Genomic DNA, 9,774 nt, shown 5'->3' on the forward strand with positions numbered 1-9,774 from the left:
ATCTAGTCTTGATGTGTTGGTGTATGTATTGCTGACCTCACAAGAATAATTTCAATTAAATATAATATGAAATAAAATATTGTGTCGTAGAGATGAACTGTGTCAATTTGGTTAGTGAATGGACATTTGGATGGGTAATGGATTTTTGTTACCAAATGGTGTGTTTGTGTGAACCCCAGTGCCCTCTCCCGTGGAGCATCAGATCTGCCCAGCGGTGTGTGTTCTTATGAAGCTGTCCTTTGACGAAGAGCACAGGCATGCTATGAATGAGCTCGGTAAGCATTCATCAAATGTACTTTATTTTTTACTTCGAATAATTAACCAGGGTAATCACCTCCACTGCTTTCCAGGCAGTTATCTTTAAAGATAACACATTTGATGGATTTTATATTTCATACCATTATCATCACCAAGCAACCATAACAGAACAGAGCTACTTATTATGTTAGAGAAATAATTGATGTAATCATCACTGTAAATATGTAGGATCTTCTGCAATGTCCTTAATTAAGGACATTATATAGTAGAACATTCATGGGGCAGAATAATTAAATTTATTGATTGGCATTTCTCCTGCTGTGCTGTGTGTTCCCAGGGGGCCTGCAGGCTATAGGGGAGCTGCTCCAAGTGGACTGTGAAATATATGGCCTCACCAGCGACCACTACAGCGTCACTCTGAGGAGATACGCTGGCATGGCCCTCACCAACCTCACCTTTGGGGATGTTGCCAATAAGGTGAGCTTATTCAGACTATGTAGCCTAATGTCAGATATAGATTGATTGTGTGTGGAATTCCTAGAGTAAAAAAAAAAAAGAAGTTTAATCTCCATTGAACATGCTTTTTAGTTTAGGAGTAGGCTCAATCGGAGTCTGGGAAACCTTCCCACATGTGTGCTTACACCTGAGAGTAAGTGTATTCAATGATAATCTTGTTCTAAAAAGTATGACTTCAACTTAATAATAAGCATCTTTCTGTATCTTCAATCCTCAGGCAACACTGTGTTCCATGAAGGGATGCATGAGGGCCATGGTGGCTCAGCTGAAGTCTGAGAGTGAGGATCTACAGCAGGTGATTGCTAGTGTGTTGAGGAACCTGTCCTGGCGTGCGGATGTGAACAGTAAGAAGACCCTCCGCGAGGTGGGCAGCGTCAGGGCTCTGATGGAGTGTGCCTTGGAGGTACAGAAGGTGAGACGCATCATGAATACACTTTCAATTACAGGTCACCTTGGTTACTTTGGTACGAATATATAATTAGGAGCACATAATGTATAAATATTTGAATGAAATGTCCAATAGGAATTTGATCAAGATATTTGCCTAAAGATGTATTCACTGGCTAATAGTTTGTCCTCTTTCCTTTTTTATAGGAGTCTACTCTGAAGAGTGTCCTCAGTGCCCTGTGGAACCTGTCAGCTCACTGCACTGAGAACAAAGCTGACATCTGTGCTGTTGAGGGGGCTTTGGCCTTCCTGGTTAGCACTCTGACGTACCGAAGCCAAACCAACACCCTTGCCATCATTGAAAGTGGAGGAGGCATCTTACGCAACGTGTCTAGTCTCATTGCTACAAATGAAGATCACAGGTGTGTTTTCTAAAATCAAAAGTGATTAACTGTAGTATTATGCTGTTAAATATTCAAATTATTTGATATTTTACTGTATCCCCTGTAGTAATTTTTACACTTGAAAGCTTACAAGACCATATGTTTCTGTCTGTAGGCAAATCCTGAGAGAGAACAACTGTCTTCAGACACTCCTGCAGCACCTGAAGTCTCACAGCCTGACTATTGTGAGCAACGCGTGCGGCACGCTGTGGAACCTCTCTGCCCGCAACGCAAAGGACCAGGAGGCCTTGTGGGACATGGGTGCTGTGAGCATGCTGAAGAACCTCATCCACTCCAAGCACAAGATGATCGCCATGGGCAGCGCCGCAGCACTGAGGAACCTCATGGCCAACAGGCCCGCCAAATACAAGGACGCCAACATCATGTCGCCTGGATCCAGCCTGCCCTCTCTTCACGTCAGGAAACAGAAAGCCTTGATCGAGGAACTGGACTCTCAGCACCTCTCTGAGACATTTGACAACATTGACAATTTAAGCCCCAAGGCGTCCCACAGGGGTAAACCAAGCAGGCACAAGCAGAATGTCTACAGTGATTACGATGGTGTTTCTAGATCGGACGGGTTTAGCCCCAACAGTGTGCCTGTGCGCCCCCCTTACGTGAACACACCAGTTCTGTCGAGCCCGTCACCCAGAGAGAACCCAAGGGGAAACATAGACAGTGTTAGGGCTGAGAGGGATCGAAGCCAGGACAGAGACAGACCGAGGGGTGGACCCGGGGGTTTCCCCCCAGATCATGACTCTAAGAGAATGCAGATGCCTGCCACAACAGCTGCTCAGATCGCCATGGTGATGGAGGAGGTGAAAAGCATTCACTTGCTGACTGGTCTGGATGATCGGTCACCAGAGAGCCCCAATCAAGACCCTCACCGTAACACTGCAGCACATGGTCATTCAAATGTATACCCCTACACTAAGCCCGATCACTCGGGCAGACCTTGTCCAATGCCCAAGTTAGAATACAGGGCGTCAAACGACAGTCTCAACAGTGTAAACAGCACTGACGGCTATGGTAAAAGAGGCCAGATGAAGCCATCTGTGGACTCTTACTCTGAGGATGATGAGGGGAAGTGTTGCGTCTATAGAAAATATCCTGCAGACCTCGCTCACAAGATCCACAATGCAAACCACATGGAAGATGATGATGGAGAAGTTGACACACCCATCAATTACAGCCTGAAGTATTCTGATGAGCAGCTGAACTCTGGTCGGCAAAGTCCAAGCCAAAATGAAAGGTGGGTGAGGCCTAAGCACATGAAGGAGGAGATGAAACGGACAGATCAGAGGTCTGTGCGATCTCAAAGCCCAGGCTACCCCATGTACACAGAGGGCAACAGTGAGGGCGAGGAAAAACTCAAGTACAAGCCCAGGTTCGTGCAAACCGAAATGCCACAGGGATTCAGATCAAGGAACGCCAATCAACAAGCTCAAAGCAATGCTGGCTCCACTCAAGGAATTAACAAAAAGATGAATAACCAGACTATGTGCCAGTCTGTGGATGATTACAGTGATGACAAACCAACCAATTATAGTGAGCGATACTCAGAGGAAGAACAACAAGATGACCAGCCGACCAATTACAGCATGAAGTACAACGAGGAACATCACGGAGAACCCATTGATTACAGTCTGAAATACTCAGACTCCTCCTCCCAAAAATCCATGTTTAGTCATTCAAAGTCATCCTCCACTCAGAGTTCAGTGAAAGACAATCTGAGCCAAGATGGTTCCACATCATCCGTGTCATCCATAAAGAATGCAGGAAGACAAATGCAGCTACATCCCTCCTCGGCTCAAATGAGATCAGGGCCAACTCGGCCAGGCCAGAAGAACACAATATCCAAACCCCCTACCGTCAATCAAGAGACACTACAGACGTACTGTGTTGAGGACACACCCATCTGTTTCTCAAGGGGTAGCTCTCTGTCATCCTTGTCCTCAGAGGAGGACGGAATGGAGGGCTGCAAGAGGAATGTAAATGCTACTAGTAACTACCCAACTCTTCCCATCTCTGAGAAAGAGTCCACTGGCGGTCACACACAAGAACAACGCAGAACTGAGAGCCAGTCGTCTGTGCAGTATGTCCGAATGAAGCCTCTAAGAAATAGTCAAGTTCATGGAGATGGATCCAGACATCACAAAGCTGTTGAGTTTTCATCTGGTGCCAAATCCCCATCCAAAAGTGGCGCCCAGACCCCCAAAAGCCCCCCAGAACAGTATGTGCAGGAGACACCCCTCATGTTCAGCAGATGCACATCTGTAAGCTCTCTCGACAGCTTTGAGAGCCATTCCATCGCTAGCTCTATACAGAGTGAATTGTGTAGCGGTATGCCCAGTGGAATCATTAGTCCAAGCGATCTGCCCGACAGCCCTGGTCAGACCATGCCTCCGAGCCGAAGCAAAACACCACCACCACCCCCACAAAATCAACATCCACCCCCAATGAAACACAAAAAGGTGCCACCTCCGCCGCCTCCGAGGGCGGATATGGCTCCAAGACATGCTGCTGTACACGCTGCTGTCCAGAAAGTCCAGGTGCTTCCGGATAATGACACCCTCCTACACTTTGCAACAGAGAGTACCCCAGAAGGATTCTCTTGCGCATCCAGCCTCAGTGCTTTAAGCTTAGATGAACCTTACATTCAGAAAGATGAGCTCAAGATCATGCCTCCTGTTCATGAAGACGACCAGGGAATTGAGGCTGAGCATGAGAATGATGACACTACAGAACTCCCAAGCCAAGGGAAGCGTGAGATGGAAAAAGACATTCTGGACGATTCAGATGATGACGATATAGAAATACTGGAGGCTTGCATAAACTCAGCCATGCCAACAAAGTCATCAAGAAAACTCAAAAAGCAATCCCCTTCCAACACTACTTCTAGAATACCACCACCTACTGCCCGTAAACCAAGCCAACTTCCTGTGTACAAATTACACCCTTCACAAACCAGAGGACAACAGAAGACCGTGAACTTTGCCCATGGAGAGGACATGCCTAGGATTTACTGTGTAGAGGGAACCCCTATCAATTTCTCAACAGCCACATCTCTCAGCGACCTAACCATTGATTCACCCCCTAATGAGCTGGCCAATGCTGAAAGCCGTGCTCCTCCTCGTGCAGAAATATCATCCAGTCAAAGAAGGGACACTATTCCAGAAGGTAAATGTACAGAGGAAATAGATGTTGGTGTTACTTCTTCCTCCATACAAGCTGCCGGGACGGAAAATGAAGGGGATGATATTTTAGCAGAGTGTATCAGTTCAGCCATGCCGAAAGGTAAAATCCACAAATCCTTTAGAGTACAGAAAATGTTTGATCAACCACTGCACCCGTCAGCTTCTCCTGTTAGCCTAGTCCAGCAGGAGGTTGAAAAGAAGCCCACTTCCCCTGTTAAACCAATGCCACAGAGTAGTGAGTACAGAGCTAGGATGATTAAGAAACCCCAGCCTCCATTCAACTTTTCTTCATACCCTGATAAAAACAAAGAAACCAAAATGCAACAGACAAAAACGGCATCCAGAGATTTCACAGATAAGCCACCAAATGCGGAGAGGCCACGGCCAGGGTTTGCTTTTGACTCGCCACAGCATTACACACCAATAGAGGGTACACCCTATTGCTTCTCACGCAATGATTCACTGAGTTCATTGGACTTTGAGGATGACGAACCTAACCTCGCCAAGGAAAAGGCAGAACTCAGAAAAGACAAAGACCAGAGAAAAGCTTCAACAAAAGACTGTGGAAAGCCATCGTTAAGAGCAAACAGGGCAAATCTACCACAGACTGCTCCAACAAAACCTCAGCAACAGAAGCAGGCAATATTTCCACAAGCATCCAAAGAAAACATGGGGCCAGTGCCAGATGAGAAGCAGAAGTTTTCCATTGAAGACACACCGATGTGTTTCTCTAGAAACTCATCTCTCAGCTCTTTAAGTGACATTGACCAAGAGAACAACAACAAAGACCTCCAGCCAAAAGAAGAAGAAGAAGAGGAGGATGTAACTCAGGTGGAAGCTCCTACAAGACCCCAAGCCTCCGGTTATGCACCAAAAGCCTTTCATGTTGAAGACACCCCTGTGTGTTTTTCAAGAAACAGTTCACTCAGCTCACTAAGCATTGACTCAGAAGATGACCTTCTACAAGAGTGCATCAGTTCAGCCATGCCAAAAAAGAAGAAACAGACAGCGAGAAATAAAGAGGGGAATGACCAAGGAGATGCCATTGAGGAGAGAGGTATGGATGGCATTTTAGCTGAGGAGCCAGAACTCACATTAGATCTCACTGATACACATAGTCCAGTTTCAGAACAAGCCTTATCGCCAGACTCTGAGTCCTTTGATTGGAAGGCCATCCAAGAGGGTGCCAATTCCATCGTCAGTAGTTTGCACCAGGCAGCTGCTAGCCTCTCTAGACAAGGCTCATCTGACTCTGACTCAATCCTCTCCCTCAAATCTGGAATATCCATTGGGTCTCCCTTTCATTTACCCTTAAATTCAGAGGATAATAAATCTGCATCTGACAAAGGACGCCCACGGATATTAAAACCTGGTGAAAAGAGCACTTTAGAAGCAAAAAAAAAAGAAAAGGAAGAGGAGGCAGCAAAAGCTCTTAAAGGGGGCAAGAAAGTCTACAAAAGTCTCATAACAGGAAAACCACGTGCAATCACTGAGACCCCAGCCTCATTACAGCAGAGGCAGACGGCCCCTACTGTTCCAATCTCTCGTGGTAGGACAATGATCCATGTCCCTGGTGTTAGAAGCAGTTCTCCAAGCACTAGCCCAGTCCAAAAGAAGCCTCCAGCCCGCGGTCCAGCCTCAGTCTCAAAAATTCCCCCTACCCAAGGGCAGAGCTCCAGTAATTCAAACAGAAGCATTAAACCACCTGCTAAATCTGACCCTAGTCCCGCCAGGGATCAGCCTGGATCTCAATCGGGATCAAGTAAAGCTTCATCACGATCTGGATCCAGAGACTCCACACCATCCAGGCCAGCTCAGCAGTCCTTGACCACCAGACCCATGCAGTCACCTGGTCGCTCCTCTGTGTCACCTGGAAGAAATGGTCTGGGCTCCTCAAACAAATTATCCCAACTGCCTCGCACTGCTTCTCCAAGCACATCGTCAACCAAGTCTTCTGGTTCTGGCAGGATGTCCTACACCTCCCCTGGAAGACAGATGGGTCAGCAAACGCCACCCAAGCAGACTGGCTTGACTAGAAGCACTAGCGGAATCCCTAGGAGTGAATCTGCCTCAAAGAGCCTGAATCAGTGTGGAGTTACTGGCATATCTAAGAAGCAAGATTTGTCCAGGATGACATCCACAAAGTCAAGTGGAAGTGAGTCAGACCGGTCGGAGAAACCTGCCCTAGTTCGCCAGTCAACGTTCATCAAAGAGGCCCCTAGTCCAACACTGAAGAGGAAATTGGAAGAGTCTGCCTCGTTTGAGTCTCTGTCCCCCTCCTCTACCAGCCAGTCTCAAACGCCTGTGTCAAGCCCGTCTTTGCCAGATATGTCGTTGACTCTGCCCTATCAAGGAAATCAGGGAAGCAACTGGAAAAAGTCCCCTCAGAGTCAAAACTCTTCAGAAAATGAGGATGGGAAACCTGAAAGGGGAGGGAAACACGACATCTCCAGATCCCATTCAGAAAGCCCCTCCAGACTCCCTAATCTTAACAGGACAGGGACATGGAAGAGGGAGAAAAGCAAACACTCCTCCTCTCTTCCAAGGGTTGGCACCTGGAAGAGAACTGGCAGCTCCTCGTCCATCCTCTCTGCCTCCTCTGAGTCAAGTGAAAAGGGCAAAAGTGAGGATGAACGACAGCCACTGAGTCCAGCCCAAAGGTCCCCACACGGTAAAGATGGAAACCCTTTAAAAGGAACATGGAGGAAGATGAAGGACAGTGAAATATCTCAGTCAGAAGGCCACGATTCTTCCTCCATAGACTCTAACACCATGGCCATGGGGCACCAAATGAGCCCTGCAGTGTCCAAGACTGAGGATGTGTGGGTGAGGATTGAGGACTGTCCCATCAACAGTCCGAGGTCTGTAAAATCTCCAACAGCAAACACACCTCCAGTAATCGACAGTGTTCTAGTCAAAATGCCCTCTGTTGATCTCTTGTCAAGTGAAACTCATCCCAAACAGTCCAAAAATGAAAGTGTAAATGCTCGTAGGCTAGGTCCAGAGACTAATTTAAACTTGTTTAGGAGCAGTGAGAGTCTTGATAAGAAAGGGCCAGACCTCAAGCCTGCTCAGAGCATCATCCCAGAGGCCCATGAACTGCCTGTTGCTGAACGCACCCCTTTTAGCTCCTCCAACTCTAGCAAACACAGCTCACCTAGTGGTGCTGTGGCTGCCAGGGTCAGCCCTTTCAATTACACTCCTAGCCCCAGGAAGAGCAGTGCTGACAGTGCCACACCACCACGACCCTCACAGATACCCACGCCTGTCAGCGTCACCAACAGTGCAAAAAAGAGAGAATCTAAAGGAGAAAGTGCAGGAGAAAGTGGGTCCTACATTGTAACCTCAGTTTAAGTCCCTTGAGGCTAGACTACACAAACACACAACCACGATCTAGGGGAAATGTCTTGAGCATACCTAGTGACCTCTGTTGTAAAGAATTATTCAAACACCAAGCAAAGATCATGGATTCATCAACTTTTGGTGTAAAAAAACGAACATGTAAATAATAGTGAGATACTAGAGGGTTATTGTAGTTGATGCCTAGCCTAATTGCTGGGCTCGTGTTTCTTTGCTGGTAGGAATGTGGCTGGGACACTTGGTTATCAGAGAACGAGAGAGAGGGAGACCTCTGAAGGATAATGTATGTGAATTTGTACTGTACAGATTTTAATTATGTATGTATTTAATTTAAACCCCTGTAAAGATCCTGAATCTTGTCTGACTTGACAAAGATAATCACTTAAAGTTGCCTATTTGGGTTGTTAAATCACTTAAAGATGGACTTTAATGCTACTCCATTTATTTTTTATTAAACCTAAGTTTCAGTCAAAGAAAATTAATTCTCACTTTTACTACTGCAAATGTATTATAAACTTCCCTTCCTTGCATGACCTGATGGTTTGGTTCCTGAAGTAAAGATTAACATGTATGTGGTCACATGTGTTGGTAGCTGTAGTGTAACATTTTACACTATCTTTGTGTGCTCTGAAAGTAAAGGGATTATCTGCAAGTTACCCTTGACACCTTTTCGATTGAGAAAATATTTACATTGGAAAATAGATTATATAAGAGTAGATAGATACATTGCTCTGCTGTTTAACTGTTATCAGGTGAGTTGGATGGTTTTTTCTCAGAAGGACTGAATGAACACTTTGAACAAAATAAATTATTACTGTAGGTTTTTGGTGTTGGTATATAATTTTTAAAGCTCATTTTACTTCCCCTGTAATCACTGTAATGCTAAAGCACATAAAATGACACTGTGTGAATGACTGTTTGTGTTTTATTTTCTCATGCAATAAAGTAGTGGTTGTATATTCAAAGGAAAAAATTACACTTACAAATTGTAAATCAAAATAATAAACGTTAACATTTTTGGTGCAAAACTAGTGTCCAGTGTTACTGAACAGTGGAAGGGTTGTGTGTATCAAGCTTTGATAATTTAGTATCAATCTTGAAGATATTTTGGTAGTGAATGGAATTTAAGCTCTGCTTCCAGTCAAATCAAATTTATTTATAACGCCCTTACATCAGCTATCTCAAAGCTGTACAGAAACCCAGCCTAAAACCCCAAACAGCAAGCAATGGAGGTGTAGAAGCACAGTGGTGAGGAAACACTCCCCAGAAAGAAACCTAGAGCGGAACCAGGCTATGAGGGGTGGCCAATCCTCTTCTGGCTGGGCCGGGTGGAGATTATAACAGAACATGGCCGAGATGTTCAAATGTTCGGCAGGGTCGAAAAATAATCAGTGGTTGTCGAGGGTGCAACAGGTCAGCACCTCAGGATTAAATTTCAGTTGGATTTTCATAGCCGTCCGGTGAACAAGTCTGTTGAAACTGGAGCAGCAGCACGGCCAGGTGGACTGGGGACAGCAAGGAGTCATCAGGCCGGGTTGCCCTGAGGCATGGTCCTAGGGCTCAGGTCCTCCGAGAGAATTAGAGCATACTTAAATTCACACAGGACACCGGAT

The 9,774-nt window shown here is 45.8% G+C and overlaps 1 protein-coding gene across 4 annotated transcripts in view; it reads left to right on the forward strand.

Moving 5' to 3' along the window:
• LOC110523905 (adenomatous polyposis coli protein) overlaps positions 1 to 9,189 on the forward strand; it is a 54,158-nt gene extending 44,969 nt beyond the window's left edge. For 3 of the 4 annotated variants that reach the window (XM_021603038.2, XM_021603041.2, XM_021603040.2), the window contains exons 12-16: positions 180 to 275; positions 596 to 735; positions 992 to 1,186; positions 1,369 to 1,583; positions 1,720 to 8,155. In XM_021603038.2, coding sequence (XP_021458713.2) covers positions 180 to 275; positions 596 to 735; positions 992 to 1,186; positions 1,369 to 1,583; positions 1,720 to 8,155 — 7,082 coding nt within the window. Of the gene's footprint in view, positions 1 to 179; positions 276 to 595; positions 736 to 991; positions 1,187 to 1,368; positions 1,584 to 1,719 lie in introns of all 4 variants that reach the window. The other variant, XM_021603037.2, reaches the window with a different exon arrangement.
• Positions 9,190 to 9,774: the final 585 nt, after the last annotated feature.

This window comes from Oncorhynchus mykiss, chromosome 5 (genome assembly GCF_013265735.2).
Source record: "Oncorhynchus mykiss isolate Arlee chromosome 5, USDA_OmykA_1.1, whole genome shotgun sequence".
In the NCBI taxonomy this organism is placed as follows: domain Eukaryota; kingdom Metazoa; phylum Chordata; class Actinopteri; order Salmoniformes; family Salmonidae; genus Oncorhynchus; species Oncorhynchus mykiss.